Source organism: Papio anubis, chromosome 20, assembly GCF_008728515.1.
Source record: "Papio anubis isolate 15944 chromosome 20, Panubis1.0, whole genome shotgun sequence".
NCBI lineage: Eukaryota > Metazoa > Chordata > Mammalia > Primates > Cercopithecidae > Papio > Papio anubis.
Genome location: NC_044995.1, coordinates 13378889 through 13404134, shown reverse-complemented (window position 1 = coordinate 13404134; position 25246 = coordinate 13378889). Strand labels below are relative to the sequence as shown.

Here is a 25246-nt window from a genome sequence, read left to right as displayed (position 1 = left end):
GAGAAGGCTGCCATCTTTGCTGTTTTGCAGCTTTCACTGGTGATACCTTAACACACAGGAAAAACCGAGGCAACTAGGGTCTTGAGCAGACCCCAGCAAACTGTGGCAGCCCTACAGTTGCTAACAGTCAGTGGCTTGACTGTTAAAAGAAAACAGGCAGAAAACAACAACAAGAACATCAACAAAAAGACCGCACAAAAACCCCATTCAAAGGTCACCAACCTCAAAGATTGAAGGTAGATAAGCCCACAAAGATGATGAAATCAACACAAAAAAATGCTGAAAACTCAAAAAGCCAGAATGCCTCTTCTCCAAATGACCGCAGCACCTCTCTAGCAAAGGCACGGAACTGGGTGAGGCTGAGATGACTGAATTGACAGAAGTAGGCTTCAGAACGTGGGTAATAATGAACTTTGCTGAGCTAAAGGAGCATGTCATAACCCAATGCAAAGAAGCCAAGAATCAATGATAAAACAATACAAGAGCTGATGACCAGAATAGCCAGTTTAGAGAGGAACATAACTGACCTGATGGAGCCAAAAACAACACAAGAACTTAACAATGCAATCACAAGTATCACTAGTAGAATAGACCAAGAAGAGGAAAGAGACTCAGAGCTTAAAGACTATCTTTCTGACATAGGCAGAGAAGAATAGAGAAAGAATGGAGAGTAATGAACAAAACCTCCAAAAAAATAATATGGAGTTATGTAAAAAGACCAAACCCCTGACTGACTGGGGAACCTGAAAGAGATGGGGATAATGGAAACAAGTTGGAAACATACTTTAGGATGTTATCCAGGAGAACTTTCCAAACCTAGCATGACAGGCCAACATTCAAATTCAGGAAATGCAGAGAACCCCAGTAAGATACTCCATGAGAAGATCAACCCCAAGACACATAATCATCAGATTCTCCAAGGTCAAAATTAAAGAAAAAATGTAAAGGGCAGTCAGAGAGAATGAAAGATCAGGTCACCTAAAAAGGGAAGCCCATCAGACTAACAGCAGACCTCTCAGTGGAAACCCTACAAGCCAGAAGATATTGGGGGTCAATATTCAGCATTCTTAAAGAATTCTTAGCCAGAATTTAATATCTGGCCAAAGTAAGCTTTATGTGCAAAGAAATAAGATCCTTTTCAGACAAGCAAATGCTGAGAGAATTCATCACCACCAGGCCTGCCTTGCAAGAGTTCCTGAAGGAAGCACTAAATATGGAAAGAAAAAAAAAATTACCAGCCACTACAAAAACACACTGAAGTACACAGAACCAATGACACCATAAAGCAACCACATAAACAAGTCTGCAAAATAACCAGCTAGCATCATGATGGCAGGATCACATTCCCATGTAATGATACTAATATCAAATGTAAATAGGCTAAATGCCCCAATTGAAAGACACAGAAGTGCAAGCTGGATAAAGAGCCAAGACCGATTGATATGCTGTCTTCAAGAGACCCATCACATGTGCAAAGACACACATAGGCTCAAAATAAAGGGATGGAGGAAAATTTATGAAGAAAATGGAAATCAGAAAAAAGCAGGAGTCACAATCCTAATTTTTGACAAAACAAACTTTAAACCAACAAAGGTAAAAAATAAATAAATAAAGCAAGGCATTACATAATGGCAAAGGGTTCAACAAGAAGAGCTAACTATTCTAAATATATATACCCACCCAATAGCAGAGGACCCAGATTCATAAAGTAAGTTCTTAGAGACCTACAAAGAGACTTAGACTCCCACGGGGTAATAGTGGGAGACTTTAATACTCCACTGACAATATTAGATCATTGAGATAGACAATTAACAAAGATATTGAGAACCTTAACTCAGCTCTGGATTGAGCAGACCTGATAGATATCTGCAGAACTCTCCACTCCAAAACAACAGAATATACATTTTTCTCATTGCCACATGGCACTTAAAAATTGATCACATAATTGGAAGTAAACACTTCTCAGCAAGTGCAAAAGAACTGAAATCATAACAGTCTCTCAGACCATAGCACGATCACATTGAACTCAAGATTAAAAGTTCACCCCCAAAAATTAAAATAAAAATTAAATTAACTCAGAACCACACAACTATGTGGAAATTGAATAACCTGCTTCTCAATGACTCCTGGGTAAATACTGAAATTAAGGCATAAATCAAAAAATTATTTGCAACTAATGAGAATAAAGACACAATGTATCAGAATCTCTGGGATGCAGCTAAAGAAGTGTTAAGACGGAAATTAATAGCACTAAATACCAACATCAAAATGCTAAAAAGATCTCAAGTTAACAACCTAACATCACAACTAAAATACAGAACCAAAAACAAACCCCAAAGTTAGCAGAATACAGGAAATAAGATCAGAGCAGAACTGAAGGAGATAGAGACACAAAAAATCTTTCAAAAATTAACAAATCCGGGAGGTGGTTTTTTGAAAAAAAAATTTAATAGACTGCTAGCTAAACTAATAAAGAAGAAAAGAGAGAAGAATCCAACACAATCAGAAATGATAAGGGGGATATCACCACTGACCTCACAGAAATACAAGCAACCATCAGAGAATACTATAATACCTCTCTGCACATAAACTAGAAAATCTAGAAAAAAAATGAATAAATTTCTGGACACATACACCCTCCCAAGGCTGAACCTGGAAGAAATTAAATCCCTGAATAGACCAATAATGACTTCTGAAGTTGAGGGCAGTAATAATCTACCAAAAAAAAAAAAAAAAAAAAAAAAAAGCCCAAGATCAGACAAATTTACACCTGAATTCTACCAGAGGTACAAAAAAGAGCTGGTACTATTTCTACTGAAACTATTCCAAACAATTGAAAAGGAGGGATTCCTCCTTAACTCATTTTTATGAGGTCAGCATCATCCTGATACCAAAACCTGGCAGAGATAAAAAAAAGAAATACATCAGGCTAGTATCCCCGATGACTATCAATCCAAAAATCCTCAAAATACTGGCAAAGTGAATCCAACAGCACATCAAAAAGCTTATCCACCACAATCAAGTTGGCTTCCTCCCCAGGATGCAAGGTTGGTTCAACATACGCAAATCAATAAATGTGATTCATCACATAAACAGAACCAAAGACAAAAATCACATGATTATCTCCATAGATGCACAAAAGGCCATTGATAAAATTCAGCATCCCTTCATGCTAAAAACTGTGTATACTAGGTACTGAAGGAACATACCTCAAAATAATAGGAGCCATAGATTACAAACCCACAGCCAATATCATACTGAATGGGCAAAAGCCGTAATCATTCCCCTTGAAAACTGGCACAAGACAAGGACCCCCCCACCCTTTCCCCACTTCTATTTAACACAGTATTGGAAGTTCTGGCCAGTCCAGACAGACAAGTGAAAGAAATAAAGGTATTCAAATAGAGAGGAAGTCAAAATATCTTTGTTTGCAGATGACATGATGCTATATCTAGAAAACCGGATCATCTCAGCCCAAAAGCTTAAGCTGATAAGCAACTTCAGTAAAGTCTCAGGATACAAAATCAATGTGCATAATCACTAGCATTCCTATACACCAACAACAGGCAAGCAGAGAGCCGAATCATCAATGAACTCCCATTCACAATTGCTACAAAAAGAATAAGATACCTTGGAATACACCTAACAAGGGAAGTGAAGGACCCCTTCAAGGAGAACTACAAGCCACTGCTTAAAGAAATCAGAGAGGACACAAATGGAAAAACATTTCATGCTCCTGGATAGGAAGAATCAACATTGTGAAATGGCCATACTGCCCAAAGTAATTTATAGATTCAATGCTATTCCCATTAAACTACCATTGACATTCTTCACAGATTTAGGAAAAAAACCTATTTTAAAATTCATATGGAACCAAAGAATAGCCCAAATAGCCAAGACAGTTCTAAGCAAAAAAGAACAAAGCTGGAGGCGTCATGCAACCCAACTTCAAACCATACTCCAAGGCCACAGTAACCAAAACAGCGTGGTACTGGAACAAAAGCAGACACATAGACAAATGGAACAGAACAGAGAACTCAGAAGTAAGACTACACACCTACAACCAACTGATCTTTGACAAACCTGACAAAAACAAGCAATAGGGAAATGGTTCCCTGTTTAATAAATGGTGCTGAGAGAACTGACTAGCCATGTGCAGAAAATTTAAACTGAACCTCTTCCTTACACATTATACAAAAATTAAGATGGATTGAAAACTTATAAAGCCCAAAACTAAAAAAACTCCAGAAGAAAATCTAGGCAATACCATCCAGGACATAGAGACAGGCAAAGTTTTCATGATGAAAACACCAAAGGCAATTGCAACAAAAGCAAAATTTTACAAATGGGATCTAATTAAACTAAAGAGCTTCTGCACACCAAAAGAAAGTATTATAAGGGTGAACAGACAACCTACAGAATGGGAGAAAATATTTGCAATCTGTCCATCTGACAAAGGTCTAATATCCAGAGTCTACAAGGAACTTAAACAAATTTATGAGAAAAAAAATTAAAAAGTGTGCAAAGGACATCAACAGACACTTCTCAAAAGAAGACATACATGCAGCTGACAAACATGAAAAAAAGCTCAACATCACTATCATTAAAGAAATGCAAATCAAAACCACAATGAGATACCATCTCACGTCAGTCAAAATGGCAAGTATAAAGTCAAAAAGAAGCCAGGTGCAGCGGCCCAAAGTGCTGTAATCTCACACTTTTGGGAGGCTGAGGTGGATGGATCACTTGAGGTCAGAAGTTGGAGACCAGCCTGGGCAACATGGTGAAATGAACCCGTCTCTACTAAAAATACAAAAATTAGCTGGATGTGATGGTGCAGGCCTATAATCCCAGCTACTTGGGAGGCCGAGGCATGAGAATTGCTTGAACCCAGGAGGCAGAGTTTGCAGTGAGTCAAGGCCATGCCACTGCACTTCAGCCTGGGCAACACAGTGAAACTGTGTCTCAAAAAAAAAAAAAAAAAAAAAAGTATAAAAGCAACAGTTGTTGGTAAAGTTGGGGAGAAAAAGGAATGCTTTTACATTGTTAGTGGGAGTATAAATTAGTTGAACCATTGTGGAAGACAGTGGGGCAATTCCTCAAAGATTTAGAGGCAGAAATACCATTTCACCCAGCAATACCATTACTGTAATATATACCCTCAAATTATAAATCATTCTGTTAGAAAGATACATGCACTTGTATGTTCATTACAGGACTATTCAAAATAAAGACATGGAGTCAACCCAAATGCCCATCAATGATAATCTGGTTAAAGAAAATGTCATACATATAGACCATGGAATACTATACAAACATAAAAAGAAATTAGATCATCCAGGACATGGATGAAGCTAGAAGCCGTTATCCTCAGCAAACTAACACAGGAACAGAAAACCAAACACTGCATGTTCTCACTTATAAGTGGGAGCTGAATGATGAGAACATGTGGACACATGGTGGGAAACAACACACACTGGGGCTTCCGGAGGGGTGGAGGGAGGGCGAACATCAGGAAGAATAGCTAATGGATGCTCAGCTTAATACCTAGGTGATAGATTGATCTGTGCAGCAAACCACCATGGCACACACTTACCTGTGTAACAAACCTGCACATCCTGCACATGTACCCCTAAACTTAAAAGTTGAAGGAAAAAAAATAGTATTAAAAAGGAGAAACCTTGCAAGACATAATTTATGGAAACATGAGTTGAAATGCAGGGTACACTCAGCACTGCCATCTATAACTTTATTTTGATTATTATCTTATTCCACTTGGCTCCTGGCTTCCCCTCATCCTCTGTTCTCAAGTCGGATTCTTATTATTTGGGACTCTGTCTAGTGTTCCATTGATTGTATACAGTATAAATTTAACAATCATTTGTCATTTTTTCTCACAATACAAGGTGAAAAGATTTTGTAATAACAGACCACTGCACATTGTACAATTAAATTTTTTCAACAGTTTTAAGGCAGGATTCAGAGTAAACTTTTTTTCTTTTTATTTTTAAGGAATAGAGACAGTCTCACCATGTTGCGTGGCTGGTCTTGAACTTCTAGGCTCAGGCAATCCTCCTACCTCAGCCTCCCAAAGTGCTGGAATTATAGGTATGAGCCACCACACCCAGCTCACAGTAACACTTCTAATGTGGCAGATGTAGTTACATTGACAAAAATTTTTCTAGTAAAGGCCAGGTATGGTGGCTCACTCCTGTAATCCCAGCACTTTGGGAAGCTGAGGTGAGTGGATCACTTGAGGCCAAGGGTTCAAGATCAGCCTGGTCAATATGGTGAAACCCTGTCTCTACTAAATATACAAAAATTAGCTGGTGTGGTGGTGTGTGCCTGTAATCCCAGCTACCTGGGAGGCTCAGGCATGAGAATCGCCTGGGCCTGGGAGGCAAAGGTTGCAGCGAGCCAAGATTGTGCCACTGTACTCCAGGCTGGCCAACAGAGCGAGACTTCATCTCAAAAAAAAAAAAATTCCTAATAAGTTTTGAATTGATCATGATTTGTGGTTCCGTGTTTCTATGCAGGCTTTAATATGACTGCCTTCTAATTGCTGTAGTATTTCTTTTATCAGACTTCTCAGGTAGAAGCTTTACCAAATTTGAAGGAAAATTTTTGGCAACCTTATTACTCAGTCTTCCCATCTCTATGAACTACCAAGAAAATTTGTTGGAGGTTGGTAATTTCATCATATGTATTCATTATTTGAGCAGGAGTAACATTTACATACTCTTCTTCATTGTTGGCCAGAAGAATACGTCTTTTGGAAAGTGGTATATGGCAGTAAGTATAAGGTACAACTGTTCGACCTGGAAATCATAGGATAGAAAATTACAACATTAAAACTCTGAAAATTAGTAGACTACACGGATGATGTCACTTCATTTTAAAATGGAAAGAACAAGTGTTCAACCACAGGAATTTGTGTGAAGTGCATTTATGCGTATAATAACACAAAGCCAGTAAAGTGATGAAATAGATGTACAATAAAAAAAGAAGAACATAATGTATGCCTTAGGAAATCCAATTGTAGTCTTCTAAGTGTCTTTGTGTTTTTGGGTTTGTTTATTTGGTTATTTTTAGTGTGTACGTACATCGTTTGTGAATGAATATTCTGACATTTTCCCTGGCAATGAGTATTTGCTGGAATTTTTCATTTTATAATTTTACACATTTTAAAATTTCTCATTGAACACCAATTTTACCAAAGCAGTTATGTGAACAAAAATTTGAAAAATTATTAATATTAATCACTTACCTATAAGGACTCTGAATAAGATTGCTCTACATTGTCATATGACAGTTCAAAATTAAGGAATAGGGATGTGGAAGTCATATTTCAAAATTAAAAAAAATGTATCTGGTCATTTGGATATACAGATTGATGAGTGTGGTCAACTGCCTTCATAACTAATGTGTGTGATTCTGCTTTAGGCATAAGTCAGGAAGCAAGCAAATCCTAGTGATAGAAATAATGCGGGTATATATGGTTATGGAGGTTAAAAAAACAGATTCTTTGAAGAACAGGTGTACATGATCAGGGAACTTAACACAACAGCAGCAGTCTCTTAGTGTGTGGAACCAGCTAGGACAAAGAGCTGATTTGGGTGCCAATTCATAGTTATACACCATGGTATAACTTAACTGTATTAGGTTAAAAGTCATTCTTCAAAGTGTCTAGTTGAGATTCATAAGCTTTTCATAATTAGTTTTCTAAATAATATCTTTTCATGATGCTGTATTCATGCTGTGCCAGTTTGGATAATAGATTGGAGGTCCCTAAGACTACTTCTGGGTTCTGTGATTTGCTAAAATAACTGAGAGTATAGTTGTACTTATAACAATATTACAGTGACAAGATACAAAACAGAATCTGTAAAGGGAAATGGCTCATCAGCAGTTGTCTAGAGGAAACCAGAAGCAAACTTACCAGGGTCCTCTCTGCATGGTGTTACATAAGACTTAACTCCTCCAGCATTGAATTGTGATACTACTTGTGAAATGTCTACAGTGGAAGCTCATTAGCAACCAGCAGCAAAGGTTCTTATTGAGATTGATTATATAGGTATCTGTCTAGTGCATACCAAGATTCCCAACTCTAAGAAGAAGAGCAAGTGTTCCCAATAAGTTGCACTGTAGAGTTTAGGCATGGTGAACCACTCTTACCCATTATTGAAAGGTGCTAACTCTCAAACCCCATGTTCCTTGACGCCAGCCAAAGGCCAGTGTTGTGAACAGCTCTTTTTAAAGTTAGCAGTCTGACTTGTGCCTGCTCTGTTAACTTTTTGTGCACATGGTATCAGAACAGTAGGGCCTGCAGTCTTGTGGGGTTTCCTTAAACTATCACCAGATAACATAATAGTTCATCTCTAAGGTATTTGTGAAAGAAAACTCATCAGATTACATTTTTAAATATTTGTTATAACAAAAAATATCATAGGTAGGCCTTCCATCTACCCTCTTGTGTGCCTGGGTCCTCAAATTGGTCACAAGATGACATTAACACCTGGGAGCAGTTGATTTTTTTTAATTGTTCATATTTCTGTCTCACACAGTGCATGAGTATTTGACTCCCAATAAAACTGAATATTGAATACCTAGCTTCATATGTAGTACCTGAGCTTTTGTGTGGCCAGTATTTCTTGCCACTTCTCAGCATGGACTGGATCCCTTTTATGTGTGTGACCCTGGCGAGTTGACCATGTTAACTTTGAAATTGGGTACACTGTTATAATTGGGAATAATTGCAGAGTCTCAATCTCTGTGTTTGAAAAATGAGGGACGCTTCCCAAGTTATTAATCTCTGACCATATCAGTAGGATATGCATTTAAAGGTTTGAGTTAAATGCCACAACATTTGTGGATTTTTTTTGATACACTATGACAATAACTTCCTGGATAGATTTGTTGTTGTTTTAAATTTTATAGTAAAAATACACTGATTTTACTTGCAAGAATAATGCCTAGACATTGGAAACAATCACGTTGGTACAGAAAAGTCTAAAAAGGAAAGTGGAAGATAGGAAGTATGAATATTTTGGTAAGGATAATTCAGCATATATATGCACATAGGTAACAATTGTATAGAATTTTACAAAACTAGGAACACACTAAGCATACTTGCTCCTAACAGGATTGTCCTAATTTGACACTAATGTTAAAGGCTGTATAAATAAATTGACCTCCAACCTCATTTCTACTCATTTCTACTGCCTGCTGTATCCTGGTGTACTGAATATTAATTTTTCCTTAAACAGTTTTCTGCTGATGAGGATCTGTGTGGTATCAATTTTAATTACAACATGCCTAGACTTCAGTCCCTAGTTATTTAATCAAGCACTAATATATATATATGGAATGCATTTTGTAGATACTTAGCCCATAATCAGTTGGCTTTGAGTAGGGATATTATGTGAGATAATGTCGGTGGGCCTGATGAATCGCTTGAAATTATTTAAAAGTAGAGCTGAAGCTTCTTTGAAAAAGAAAATTGCGCCTTTTAGTAGCATCTTCCTCCCATGAGTTAGTGTTCCATCTGAGCCATCCTGGGGTACAGCCATTCGGTTTTTGCAATTGCTTAGCCAGTCCCACAGTGGCATAAGAAAGTTCCTTGCAATAAATCACTTGTATATGTTATATTGATTTTATTACTGTCTTTCAACGCTGACCAAAAGATACTTTGTTCCAGAAATGGTTCTAGAGGAAGAGAATCTTAAGAATGAGTTTTCTAAATTAATTGTGTGTTTTCTCAAATTGGATTTCTCATCTGTTTTAGTTTAAAGGCACTATTGACTTTATTTCCAGTGGAAAATAGGGCATTGGTTGTTAAAACCACGACATGGTGATAAATATATGCCAAACATATTGGATAATCCCAAGCATATACCTATAGAAGGCATGATTCTGGATGACTATGAATTTGTTAGTTTAGGACATAATAGTCAAACAAAGGACTATAGTGGTATTTACTAGTTGCTTCTATTTGTGTTTCAGAAAGTGGGACAGAAAAAGATGAGGTCAAGGCATCAAATTGCAGCTCAACCAGAATAACCTGAAAGCTTCAGCCATTGTGCATGGCTTCTTAACCTTGTGTTGTTGATCTTGGCATTCATAGTAAATAACTTGATGGGAATTCTATTACACTGTTACTTGATTCGTACAGGCAGGAAGATTCTATTGCAGGTAAACAGAAATCCAACTGGAATTACCTAACAGAATCACATCACCCAAATCAATTCTAAGACATGTCCAGTTTACAAATCCACAATTGTTTCAATAATTGGGAGGTCAGTTCTGAATTAGGATGGACCTTGGTACATTGCAGAGTAATTCACAAGGCCCTACAACCATTAACCGGTGTGACTATGTAGTCAAAAGGAGAAATATTCAAACATCTTGGCAATGACTAACTCCTTATTGTGAAATGGCACATTTATATTTCGATGATTGGGCCTGGTGAGAAGGAAACAGGAAGGAATCTAGGCGTATTTGTAAGATACATACGTATCAGAGGGAAGAAATAAATCTTATAATAATTCATGGGTCTTTTGACTTGGTGAAATTTCCACAAGTTCTCTGATGTAGGCCTATTGAGATATCCCTTCTGGGTGTAGGTCAAGTAGCATATAGCCCTTCCTACAACCAAAAAACAGCATCACAACACCTAGTGGGCCACTAGAGCTATTGTATGCTACTTAATCCTCATTGAGGTGTGCTATTTTGCCTATTTTGTGTGACCTGAAAACATTTTGACTCACCCAAGATAAGTCTGTGCAGTGTGTCCCAGCTGCCATGTAAGTTTCTCTGCCATCAGGACCCTATGACCTAGAAGAGTCAAAAGTGATTAAAATGTTAATGAAAGATAGTGATGCTTGAGCCTTTGGCTGGCCCCACTTAGTAAATCAAAACACAGATACATAGGATTTGGGGGCAAAGCTCTGCCATTCTTAACATATACTTACAATTATTTTGAGATGCAGCTTTTGGTTTTGCTAGTGGCTTTAGTGGAGACAGAGCAATTAATCATGGACTACCAAATTAGCATGTGAGCAGAGATTTCCATCATGAATTGGGTGTTGTTGGCCCCTCCACGTCTTTTTTTAAAATTTTTACTATTACTTTTTTTTTTTTTTTTTGAGACAGAGTCTCACTCTGTTGCCCAGGCTGGAGTGCAGTGACGCGACCTCGGCTCACTGCAAGCTCTGCCTCCCGGGTTCACGCCATTCTCTGCCTCAGCCTCCTGAGTAGCTGGGACTACAGGCACCAACCACCACGCCCGGCTAATTTTTTGGGGTTTTTTTTTTTTAGTAGAGATGGGGTTTCACCATGTTAGCCAGGATGGTCTCGATCTCCTGACCTCGTGATCCACCTGCTTCAGCCTCCCAAAGTGCTGGGATTACAGGCGTGAGCCACCACGCCCGGACTGGCCCCTCCATGTCTTTAAATTGCATGTGCACATCAGCATTCCATTTGGAACCGGTATACATGAGATTGAGTTTGAGCAGTCCCCGTAGCTTCAGGTAAGTGATTCTAAGCCCATGGTCCCTAATCCTTTTACATTAACTTCAGAATGAGTGAACATGATAAGTTATATGAAATTATTGTTTTAGCAGCAAAATTAAAATGGAATTAATAAAAGTGAACAAAACCTAAGGGACATCGTGGACACCATCAGTTGGACTAATGTATGCATGATAGAAGTTCCAGATGGAGAGAGAGAGTCAGAAAGCTAATTCAAAAATAAATACATAAATAAAAAAAGGCTAAAACCTTCTCAAATTTGAGCAATATGAATCTGCAAATCCGAGAAGCCTAACGGACTTCAAAATGGATTAACCCAGATACACACACTGAAACACCTATAATAAAACTGTTGGAAGCCAAAGACAAAGGAGAACCTTGAAAGTAGCAAAACAGAACTAATTTGTCATGTACAAGGAATCTTCTACAAGATAATGAGTGGATTGTTCAGCGAACCTTTGAGGAAATGATATGTTCTAATATGCAGAAGAAAAAAAGTCTACTGAGGATTCTAAATTCAGTGAAACTGTCCTTCAAAAATAGGAGATAAATTAATAATCTGCCAAGAAATATGGTTTGGAACTGTGTCCTCACCCAAATCTCATGTTGAATTGGAGGAGGGACCTGGTGAGAAGTGATGGGACCATGGGCGCACTTTCTAATGGTTTAGCACCATCCCCCTAGTACTGTCTCATGATAGAGTTCTCACAAGATCTGGTTGTTTAAAAGTATGTAGCACTTCCCCCTTCATGTGCTCTCCCTTTCTCTCTCCTGTTCTGCCAAGATAAAGACATGCTTGCTTCCCCTTCATCTTCTGCCATGATTGTAAGTTTCCTGAGGCCTCCCAGTCTTGCTTTCTGTTAAATCTGTGGAACTGTGAGTCAATTAAACTTCTTTTCTTCATAAATTACCCAATCTCAGGTAGTTCTTTATAGGAGTCTGAGAATGGACTAATGCTACGCTATAGGACAACTGTAGTTAACAGTATATTATATCGTTTCAAATATCTAGAAGGAGGACATTGAATGTTCCCAATACAAAGGAATAATAAATGTTTGAGATGATGGATATGCAGATTACCCTGATCTGATCATTGTACATTATATGTATCAAAACATCATTATATGTCTCATGAGTAGTTATAAGTATTATTTGTCAATAAAATATACTACAATAAAAACTTTAAAGGTGTTAACATCTTAAATAAATAATAATTAAAAATTGAGAAGAGGCCAGGTACAGTGACTCATACCTGTAATCTCAGCACTTTAGAAGACTGAGGCGGGAGAATCGCTTGAGCCCAGGACTCCAAGACCAGCCTTGGCAACATAGCAAGACCTCGTTCTAAAAAAAAAATTGAGGAGAACAGACCAAAAAAACTCAACATAAAAATGGGTAATAGATTTGAACAATTTACAAGAAGAAAAATAATACTGACACAGGAAATATGCAAAAATGTTCCATGTTATTTAAAAAACAAGAAATGTAAATTAAAACTAAATTTAAATACACTTCTTACCATTTAATTGGCAAAACTTAAAAGATGCCGTAATAACACATTTTGTTAGCTAGTTTCAAGGCAAGAGTATATTTATACATTACTTCTGGAAATGAAAATGGTATGAAAAAATTAAGGCAACTTGACAATATGCAACAAATTATATTTCTATTAACATCTTCTCTTTTCAGTCCTGCTTTTTGGGATGTACTCTTCTGATATATCTTCAACAGGGATAATATATACATGTACAAGTGTATTTACTACAGCATTATTTGTAATAATAAAATATTGGAAGTCACGGAAATGCCCATAAATTGGAGCCCTGTTAAACAAACCACTCAATGGAATGTATTCAGTTTTAAAAATAAATTACTCTATATGACATGATTTCCAAGATGTTATTATGTGAACATAGAAGAGTTAGAAGTGTACTATCTTAACATTTAAGTAAAAAGGGAAAATAAGAAACACATCTATTCTGTTAAAAAAAAGCGATAATGAAAATAATAAAATTAGTTACATAAAAGTGTTAGGTGGCAACACCATGGAAGTGGTTTAGGGGTAGGAGGGAGGGGAGTGGCAGTTCTCTGAGAGTAATATGTGGTAGAGCATTGACTTATGGGAACATGTTAATGACTGACATACCCAATAATATAAAATCAAGAATGAGATTTCTTTGTAGATAAACGAGGAAAGTTAAAATCATAGAATAACAAATTAACCTAAATGTATTTCAAGTCAATGACATAAACAGTCTAAAGGTGAGGGCAAGAAGTAATTTAAGCAACTTATTAAACAGTACAGTATTTGACTATATATCCTCAGTCTAAACACAAAAAGAACTATAAAAAATGTTGAACTCTACTTTTGAGTTATTTTTTACAATGATATGAATTAGTAATTCTGACACTACGTGATGCATATGCAATGGTCTTAATGTTTGTGGCCTACCAAAATTCATATGTTGAAATTGTTACTCTCAATGTCATGGTAATAGGAGGTGGGGCCTTTGGAGGGTGATTAGGTCATGAGGGAAGAACATTCATGAATGGGATGAATACCCTTATAAAAAATGCCACAAGGAGCTTGTTTGTCACTTCAACCAAATGAACACAGCAATATGGTGCTACGTATGAACAAGAAAGTGGCCTTCTACCTGACACAAAATCTGCCAGTGCCTGGATCTTGAATCGCAGTTTCCAGATCTGTGAAGAATAGATTTCTGTTGTTTAAAAGCCAGGCAAGCTATGGTGTTTTGTGACTAAAAATATTGGTACTGTAACAAATACCTAAAAATGTAGCAGTCTCTTTGGAACTATGTAATGGATAGAGGCTAGAAGAGTTTTTACATGCATGCTAGGAAAAGCCTACAGTGCCGAGAATGGACTGATGAGGACAATTCTGGTTAGGGCTCAGAAATAGAGAATGAAAATGAAAACTGTAGAGAAAGCATCGATCTTGTTAGAGCATACCTAGGTGGTCACGATCAGAATGTTGGTAGAAATATGGACAGTAAAGGCCATTCTGAAGACCTCAGTCAGAAATGTTGAACATGTTACTGGAAGAGAAGAGAGCTTCTTGTTATAAAGGGAGGAAGAATTTGACTGAATTATATTCAGGTGCTAGTGTTTCATGGCAGGTAAAATTTGTGAATGATATAATTGAAGATTTATTCGAATTAATTTCTAATCAAAGTGAAGTTGCTGCTTGAATAATCTTGACTACCCATAGTAAAAGGCAAGAAGTGAGAAATGACTGAAATAAGTATTAATTAAAAGGGAAACATAACTAAAATTTATAAAAGTTTACAGCCTATCTACTTTGGGGGAAAAAAAAAAAAAAAGAAGGAAACCTGAAGGAAACAAGGGTATGGTTAAGCAACTAATTCATGAAATTAGTATGGATTGGCCATGTCAACTGAAGCCAGGACCTATTGTCCAAGACAATGGAAGAATGACCCCAAAGGCATTTCACAGATTATGGCAGCTTCTTTTCCCATCACAGGCCCAGAGTGCAAGGACCTGGGGGACAGAAAGGGCCTTTGATGCCAGATATACCCTAATATATTAGGCACAGTTTCCTGCCTACTACGATTGAGCGTGTCAATAAATTTTTGTCTCTTGTGGGGGCAGAATAGAGCAAGGATATAGCTGTATGTAACTGGTATAGAAATAGCATTCACTCAATTTTCAGAGAAGTGTTCCTCATACTGCTGTAGTCACTTTATCTAAAGAAAACCATGAAAAGTCTTCTTTTTTAGTTCAGAAGAATAGATATAGAACATGAGACTCCATTATTTTAAAATAAAAATATAGGTTGAAAGGCCAGAATTCACAGGTCCACCTGCTCGAGCCAAAATTCCCACGCCTCCACAGAGCAAATGGACTCCATTTCCCAAGATACACGCGAAACGCCTGCGAGAGTCCAGTTGCCCCGTGAATGCGCGGGAAATTTGACCCCCGCAGGCCTTTCGCGAGTATATTGAGGGGCGTGGGAATTGTGGCTCAGGCAGGAGGACCTATGAATTCTGGGAAGTGGAGTCCATTTGCTCTGTGGAGTCGTGAGAACTTTGGCTCAGGCAGGAGGATTCGGGGGATTCTGGGAAGTGTAGTCCAGACGCTCTATGGCCTAGCGGACACTTCCGGTCTCCGAGCAGGACTTTACTACTTTACTTAACAAGGTGGTTCGAGCCAACTCTGTGTCTTGCGGGTCTTTGTGAAAGTGAACTGTTATTGGGGGGCGCCTAACGACCTGGGGGTCAACTAAGGGGGCAAGAAGCCCTGGCGAAGACCTGAGGTTTGGAGATGCGGGGGACGAAGGGGGGTTTCGTTGCGGTCGATGGAGCCTTCTGGCGTTGGGGGCTGTACGCATGTCCACCGGAGGAGTTGTCGGGGGTTCGGTGGGCGGGGGAGAACCCTGTCTAGTCTTGTGTGCCTGTTTAGAGGGTTTTCCAGGTCTTTGACCTCGCTCAGTCCGCCTCCACCTTAAGTGTGCAACCTCTTTCTCGCAATATAACGTGGGGTGTTAATCTCCCTGCACCTCCTATTGCCGTTTTTTAAATGAGGATTTTAGGACCGTCCTGATAGAATTGTTTTAGGAGTTGAAAGTTGTGGTATAAAACAAAGCCTTAACAGTCCCTGTCACTTGGTGTCCTGTTAATTTCCCGCGAAGTGGTCAGGGCCCCGGGTGGGGTCAGAGCTCCAGCTGCCCTGGCCCTTCTCTCTGATCCCTGTAGCTGGATGGTCCCTGACGCCTCTGACCTCTTTTTAGGAAGGCGAGGGTTGCATCCACCTTTCACGAAGGGAGGGGAGCATTTAACTTGTATCCGGGACGGCGACGCAGTCAGGGTGTTTCACAGCTTTCTCTTTCCCCAGCCTGACCTTTCTAAAAGAACTGCAGGGAGGGATTTGGCTACTGAGGGCAAAGCTCTCTACACGAGTGGTCCTTGGCTTTTTTTCTTTTTAAAACAGTGTTATTTATTTTGTTAGTCTGTTGTTATTATTATTATTATTATTATTACTACTTGAGAACGAGGTTTGCTCTGTCGCCCAGGCTGGAGTGCAGCAGTGGCGCGATCTCGGCTCACTGCAACCTCCGCCTCCCGGGTTCAAGCGATTCTCCTGCCTCAGTCTCCCGAGTAGCTGGGATTACAGGCATGCGCCACCATGCCCAGCTAATTTTTGTATTTTTAGTAGAGACGGGGTTTCACCATATTGGCCAGGCTGGTCTCAAACCCTTGGTCCCAAATGATCCGTCCGCCTCGGCCTCCCAAAGTGCTGGAATTACAGGTGTGAGCCACCACGCCGAGCCGGTTTTTTTCTTTCACAGAGATGTTCACCTCAACCAAGAGTGTATAGGATGTATCCTTGGGCATGGGTGTTGATAATAATTAAGCCTTAATTGGTAACTTCATTCTAAGGGCTTTATGCCAATAAATACATTTACACCACACCGTGGCTCTGCGAAAAGTTATTGCTCTTTTCCCCCCCTTTTTTTTTGGAGACGGAGTCTCACTCCGTCGCCCAGGCTAGAATGCAGTGGTGGGATCTGGGTTCAATGCAATCGCCACCTCCCAGGTTCAAGCGATTCTCCTGCCTCAGCCTCCTGAGTCGCTGGGATTACAGGTGTGCACCGCCATGCCCGGCTAATTGTTGTATTGTTAGTAGAGACGGGGTTTCACCATGTTGGTCAGGTTGGTCTCGAACTCCTGACCTCGTGATCCGCCTCCCTTGGCCTCCCATAATGCTGGGATTACAGATGTGAGCCACCAAGCCGGGTCATTCTTTTCCATTTTAAATATGGGAGTGAGACACTGGGTGCATAGTTACCCAAGTAGTAAGAGGTGCAGCTGGAGTTGGAACCTAGGCAGTGTGGGTCAGAGAGCCTGAGTTGATCATCCCTTGGATACATTTTCATTGAGGTAGAGGAACTATCTGGAATCGATTGGGAAAAAAAGCTAGGACTTGACTGAAGGGACCTTGAGAGCAAGGCTCATGGACGTGGACTTCTGTAGGAGCCTTTTAAAATTTGGTCAACATTTTGTTTCACTTTTTATAAGGATTTTGTATTGTGGAACCATATCATTGTGGAACAGTTTAAAGTTAGATAAATATGTGGAGAAAACATGTTTTAAATTACCCATGAATCCAAGATGTAAAGGTGGTAACTGTCTGATACAAGTTATAGAACTTTCAGTTCTCCCCCATTTCCTTTTAGTCTGTCTTTATGTCTATTTGTATATTTATTTATAAGCATTTGAAAAATTGTTATAATATCTTATTGTGTTTTCCCATGTTTCTTTAACCATGGAAATTTTTTTTTTTTTTTTTTTTTGAGACGGAGTCTTGCTCTGTCGCCCAGGCTGGAGTGCAGTGGCCGGATCTCAGCTCACTGCAAGCTCCGCCTCCCGGGTTCACGCCATTCTCCTGCCTCAGCCTCCCGAGTAGCTGGGACTACAGGCGTCCGCCACATCGCCCGGCTAGTTTTTTGTTATTTTTTAGTAGAGACGGGGTTTCACCATGTTAGCCAGGATGGTCTCGATCTCCTGACCTCGTGATCCACCCGTCTCGGCCTCCCAAAGTGCTGGGATTACAGGCTTGAGCCACCGCGCCCGGCCAACCATGGAAATTTTTAAACACTGCTAATGGAGAATGAACTAGCAAACTACCATATTATGTCATGCTTATCCTTATTATTCCCATTGTTACCGTTCTTATGACTATTTCCTGATAGTTTAAAACCTTTCATTTTTGTATCATTTCAAAGCTATAGAAAAGTTGCAAAAATAGTTTAAGGAATTCTCATATACTCTTTACCCAAATTTGCCAATTGTTTACATTTTTTCCTGTTTTGCCATCATCACGATTCAGTTTAGACCATTTTCATCTCCCAACTGGGCTCTTTGTGCCCACTTAGAGTTAAAACTCATTTTCAGGCCGGACATGGTGGCTCATGCCTGTAATCTCAGCACTTTGGGAGGCCGAGGTGGGAGGTATAGCTTGAGCTCAGGAGTTTGAGACCAGCTCAGGCAACATAGCAAGACCCCATCTCTTAAAAAGTAAAAACTCATTCTCACCTCAAATCTGGAGCAACCACTAACTTATTTTCTCTATATATAACTGTTATCTGTTCTAAATATTTCATATAAATGGGATCATATAATCCATGGGTTTTGTGATTTTTATTTGGCATGATGTTTCCAAGCTTTGTGCATGTTGTAGCTTGAGTCAGCACTTCATTCCTTTAAATTTCCAAATAAGATTCCATTGTATGGCTATGCCACCATTTGCCTATCCATTTACCCAGAGGAAGGCATCTTGGTTGTGTGCAGTTTGGGGTTATTATGAATAATGCTGCTGTGATCGTTCATGTGCTAATTCACAACACACATCTGTATTGTTGGGTGTCATCCGTGGCAACCCTTTCATGTCTCTTTTTCTGCAGACCGTGGCATGTTTCAGGCAGGATTCCTCCTTCCTTCAAACTGCATCACTCAGGGGTCTGCAAATTCCCCAAAGTAGGAGGAAAAATGACCACATTCAAGGTGAGCGGGGCATGCCTCTCTTGCTGTTAAAATTCCATGTCACTACTCATATTGTCATGTGTTTTTCTCTGTCATGAGAAGACTCAAGGGGAAAATAGGCATTTGGGGACCTGTTGTGTGCCAGGTGCTTCCTTATCTCTTTTGTGTTGACTGCAGTTGTTTTTTTGTTTTGTTTTGTTTTGTTTTTTACCATTATTTATTTTATGGAGTATGAAAATTAGTAGAAATGAACAGTGCTCCCACTTCCTTACCTCCCCTCTCTCAAATTATCGATTTTTATCTTCTCTTGCTGTTTGTCACATACATTCATAACTGTATTTGTATTGATGATACACATCTAACTGTAAACTGTGCTCTTTTTATATGTTATATAATCTTCAATTTTTATGGTTACATCATATTCCTATTACATTGATGTATCTTTATAACTACCTCACGCTCATAGAATTATTTTAAGCAACAGTGCAGTGACAGCTTTCCTATCTATAACCTTTTCCCACAAAATTAATTTTGACAACCATATGCCATGTTAGCTCAATTTTGAAAGGGTATTTTTGATATGTACCACATTGGCTGTTGTACAGATAGAATATTTTAACTGGGCACAGAACAACAGGATATAACTGCTGCTCCACACAAATATTGTTGGAGTTTTCAGACTGGAAGAGCTAGATTCTGTGTTCTCCTTGTCTCAGTCATACTTTCCGTGTGCTTCATTTACTGGTCTCTTCTAATTCACTTATGTGGTAAGCAGTTTAACCAAAGTAGTGGAAAACCTTCATTTAAAATGTCCAGTGATACTAAGATTTGCCAGTCACTTGTGTTCTGTTACTACGTTTACTCCTCAGAGCAGCAGAATGAGGAGGTTCCCGGTCTCTTCTTCTTCTTAAACAGGTGAAATATGAGAAACCTGCTCAGGGGTACACAGGCAACCAAAGGTCAGGAGTGTTAGCCATTTGGCTCAAGTGAAAAAGAGAGACAAGGAGAGAGACAGAATTCTCCATTGAGCAACCTGTGCCCTGTGGTGTGGGTGTCAGGAGTGCCCTGTTGAGTGATGGTGTCCCTAGTGGTGCTGCTCCTCCCTGTCCCTACTTGGTGTGACTTCTTGTCACATGTCACTCTGACATGGCATCTACTCCAAGCACTGAAGTACACTGATTACCATAGTTGTTATAGAGAATCTTTAAATCCCTTATGGCAAAAGATGCCTCACACAATGTTACCAGAAGAAATAATGACCTGGGGCAGAAATGTTTGCCACATGGACACCTAAAGAAAATAAAATTCAAAATCAAAACCTTGAGCACAGAATAAAGGAAAAACTCCAAACAGATAGGAACAAAGGACACTAAAAGGCCAGTGTAAAAGGAAAACTAGCGATGTCCAATAACGTTCAAAAGTGATGGTTTTCATTTATAATAAAATAAATGAGAATAATAGAACGAATTGTTCCCCCAATCAGATTACCAAGACTGTGGGAATATTTATAACCTGCTCTTGGCCATGATAAAGAGAAGCAAAGTACTTGTATTCTGTTCAAAAATTATGGAGGTAGGTAAAAAACTAGGAAGAAAGCATGCAGTTATATGATCACAGTTCTAAATGTGCTTATTTTTTGATGTTTTAATTTTCATTTGAAATTATTATTTTAAACAATAAGAGAGGAGACTAAGATGTTCTTACATCTTACTACATCATTACTTAATGATCTCTTCACAGGATTGATAATGGAAAATATGTAAAATTAAATATTCTTTATTGTAGCTAAAAGCAGGTCATCAGTTCTCTGGAATAATATGCAGCCATGAAATAGATAATGCTAGTAACAACAGTAAAAATGATTCTAGCTAATGTTCATTAAACACTTAGTCAGTGGCACAGATGTTTCCAAATGCTATGTGTTTCCTTGTTTAATCCTTTAAAATACTGTGCCAAATAAGGACTATTATTTAGAGAGGAAACTAGTTCTTGTAGGCAAACATGTCTAAGGCCACACAGCTAGGAAGGGGCAGACCCTTAGGATGTGCAATGATGCATTCTGGCTTCTGATCAGGACACTGAGGGCTGCAATTAACATTTGTGGTTTGTACCTTGAGAGTAGAGGACACACTACATAACTGCCGCACACAGCTGTCCACACAAGTACTGTGGAGTAGGTTCACTGTGCACTGATTATCAACTTGTGTGAGTCCTGTGAGACAGAACACGATCTCATTCAACAGATTACGTGAAGCAGATTTGTTACCACAGATTGGCAGCAAGGGAGCACAGAAGTATAGGACATACTGTGAGGTGGCCATCCAAGGCTGAAGAAAACTTCCTGGGGTGGGTAGAATCTTGACCCCATTTCCACCAGAGCAGAGGTACCCCAGAAGGCAGCCCACCCCAGGTTATATACCTCAGGGGCAACACGACTTACTGGGCACTTTCTCTCTAACTCAAGACGTTATCTTCCATAGGAAGGACAGGAACATTACATTACTAGCATGTTCTATGTTTATTCTTCAGAACTATAAGCAAGAAAGAATGATTCAAGGCCACCCTGAAAATTACCCACAGTTACCTAAAACTTGTTAGTTTAGCAAATACTAAAGAAAAGCGATAGCAACCAGGGTTTGAATATAAGAGAGGACAATAGGCCTTACCCAACAAGGTTGGAACTGAATTGTTTAATGTTGCTGGGGCAGTTGGCAAGATTTGTTGAACCTATATATGGGAAGCCCAGAATGCAGCATGTAGAGTCCTACAGGGTTACACACAAGTAGACTCGATGAGTGCACCGAGTAAATGTACAGGACTTCATCATTGCACTTCTGGTGGAGTTCAGGTAAATCAGTGTATGTCATTGTCAGGATATAGGCAGAATGAGTGGGAAATCTCTAAGTTCACCTACTTCTGTCAGTATTGAGAACAGCTTTCCACTCATCCCCTTCCCTTGCTCAATGCCGCTTCTCCCGCAGTAGTCCTTGGTCATAAGATTGAAGTTATGTCTTCTTGATGTTGTAGGAGGCAGTGACCTTCAAGGATGTGGCTGTGTTCTTCACTGAGGAGGAGCTGGGGCTACTGGACCCTGCCCAGAGGAAGCTGTACCGAGATGTGATGCTGGAGAACTTTAGGAACCTGCTCTCAGCAGGTGAGCACGGGCATCTTTTGTAACAGAACATCAGGCCTCAGGAGTGGCTTTGTACCTTAGAGTGTTCAAGTTTGAGTGTGCATTGGGAATCTAAATTTCCAGTAAATTTTGCCTAAATATTACCCCAGAATGTGTTGGGATTCAGCACGTGACCTTACCTATTCACAGGACATCAACCATTCCACCAAGATACTTTCCACTTCCTAAGGGAAGAAAAGTTTTGGATGATGGAGACAGTAACCCAAAGAGAAGGGAATTCAGGTAAGAACTAAGCATCTGTGTGTCCTTGTACGTGACTCTCCTACCTGTCGTGCTTCTGTCCGTGCCCATTTGCATTGCTCTAATGTAAATGACCACATCTCCTTCAGGATTATTACAACTGCCTTCCAGTTGGTGGCCCTGTTCCCACCCTTCCCACCCTAATATCTATTCTCATGGCAGCCAAAGCGATCCTTAGGAAATGGAAGTCAGATTGTCATTCCTTTCCTCAAAAGCTTTTATAACTTCTTATTTTTATTAATGTTACAACCTCTTTAAGTGCATCTTAGAGACCTATGTGGTCTGCTCTTCATCCCATTCTGCCTCTCTGACTACATATGTCCTTTCCCTCTTTCTCCATCATTTCCAGCCACATTTCTTCCCTGCTGTTTCTGTCCTGCCAAGGACACTGTATTGCCTGTTGTGGTAACCAATGGCCACAAACTTAGTGGGCTAAACAAAAATATTTATTATCTCTCTGTTCGTTAGGCCTGAAGTCTGATACATTTCACTGGGCAAACATCAAAGCATCCCTAGGGCTTTGTTCCTGCCTGGATGTTCTCGCAGGGAAAGCTTCACTTTGGTTTACCAGCGTCTAGGCACTGTCCACACTCCCTAGCTCTTGTTTCACGTCTCCATCTTCAAAGGCAGCTACTTTGCATCTCTGACCATTCTTCCATAATCCCATTCCCTCTGCCACTCTTCCTAAGCCTCTGCCCTCTACCTTTCAGGTCCCTTGTGATTGTATTAGTCACTCCTGCATAATCCAGGATGATCTTCCTGCCTTCTGCTTAGGTGACTGATGACCTTTATGGCCTCTGCCATTTTAATCCCCCTTGCTGTGTAACATAATAGGAAGGCTGACTGTATGTTGCTCAACAGATTTTTTGGCCTGCTGATTGCTGCTTATCCAATTCTGACTTTCTTAGGTTCCCTTGACATGATTGGTTTTAGGTGTGTACAACTGACCCACGTCCCATGGAAACTTCTAAGCATTGTTTTTATGACCACATTGAGTAAGATGCCTTCCTTGAGACTTACACTGGAACTTTCCATAGGGAGCATATTTATATCTGGGAAGAAATTCTTTTTGAATGAGGGTTTCCAGCTACATTTCGTTCGAAAGATTTACCCATCTGCAGTCCATTTGCCTTTTCCAAAGTCTATATGCACTTCACTGGCCCCAGATTTCTCCTTCTTACTAGAAGGGGGAAGAATGAGGATGAGGGGACACAAGTCATGTAGCTGAACATTTACTTTATTTCTGGCCCTCTTTCTTCATAAATATGTATATTTCTGCATCTTTGTGTCATACAAATTTTGTCAAAAACATTAAAGGATAGATTTTACACAATTTTTTCTTGGTTTTTATAGATTTAGTGCTGTATTTTGAACTGGTGAACTTTATGACCTGGTAGGAATTGGGAAACTGCCTTCTCAAACTAGAAACATCCTGAAGATTCTCCTTTCTCCCTAAAGACCTCTTATTTATTTAATTTATTTTTGAGATGGAGTTTCGCTCTTGTCGCCCAGCCTGGAGTACAATGGCGCGATCTTGGCTCACAGCGACCTCCGCCTCCTGGGTTCAAGTGATTCTCCTGCCTCAGCCTCCCAAGTAGCTGGGATTATAGGTGCCCACCACCACACCTGGCTAATTTTTGTATTTTTAGTAGAGGTGGGGTTTTACCACATTGGCCAGGCTGGTCTCAAACTCCTGACCTCAGGTGATCCGCCCGCCTCGGCCTCCCAAAGTGCTGGGATTACAGGCGTGAGCCACCATGCCCAGCCAAGACCTCTTATTTATAAGTGACAGTGTATTAAATATATCCGTGTACTACTATATACCAGTAGGTACACGCGTACCTATTAATCCTTTCCAAGATTCAACCTTTGCAACTTGACTTTCCCTTGGAAGAATTTACTTAATTCAGGACTTGGTATTAGCCTGACAAATTTTTGAATGTTTTTGTGAGTATGAGCCATAGTAAGAAGCACATGTTTCCATATAACCCGGACAAACATTTTTCATGCCTGTAGATGTGTACAAGTGACTCTAGGAGGCATTTCATGGAATGATCACTTTCCTGCTTGTCATGATGCTGTGATAATTTACATTCTAGTTCTTTTTTGTAAACGTTTATTGCAGAGTTTAACTGTATTTCATAGCTCACTAATGTGTAGTCTTCAATATAAAAAGTTATAAAGTCCTATTTATCTGCATCATAGGCTTTCTTTTCATTCCATGTGATTCTTCACATTTTTGATTGTCTGATCAGGAACATCTCCTTTGTGGACCCCTGGAAGGACAGCCTTTCAGATTCCCCTCAGAACTGCAGTTGTCTGTCCCTGTACTCTTTGAGATAACCAAGTTACTGTCCATATCAATACAGAAAAGTAAGATTAAGCATTTTACATATGCTGTGCAAAATTCTTGTGCAGGGATACTATTTTGAATATGTACATAGAAACACTACAAGGTGTTTGATGTTTAACATTGTGAAGAGTTCAACCAACTACAAAATTTACTGAGACGTTTTACAGAGAACTGCTCTAACTTCACACCAACTGCAAATTTGGGAGGTTTTCAAAACTACCTTCACATTCAATAATTTTCTAAACTCTCAGAACTCACTGAATACTTTTATTCTCACTGACTGATTTTTACAGGGAAAAGATGTATATTATACTTAGAGAAAAACCAAATAAGACAGGGTCCAGATGAGAAGAACCAAATGTGGACCTTCTATTGTATTCTCTTGGCAGAGTAGGATGTGTTACATTC

The 25246-nt window shown here is 39.4% G+C and overlaps 1 protein-coding gene across 2 annotated transcripts in view; it reads left to right on the top strand.

Moving 5' to 3' along the window:
* Positions 1-12831: 12831 nt before the first annotated feature.
* Positions 12832-25246, top strand: part of ZNF155 (zinc finger protein 155) — a 17567-nt gene continuing 5152 nt past the window's right edge. Inside the window, exons 1-4 of one of the 2 annotated variants that reach the window (XM_003915663.5) lie at positions 12832-15710; positions 18974-19073; positions 22080-22206; positions 22375-22467. In XM_003915663.5, the coding sequence (XP_003915712.2) occupies positions 19059-19073; positions 22080-22206; positions 22375-22467 (235 nt within the window). In that variant the 5' untranslated portion in view covers positions 12832-15710; positions 18974-19058. Of the gene's footprint in view, positions 15827-18973; positions 19074-22079; positions 22207-22374; positions 22468-25246 lie in introns of both variants that reach the window. The other variant, XM_031659390.1, reaches the window with a different exon arrangement.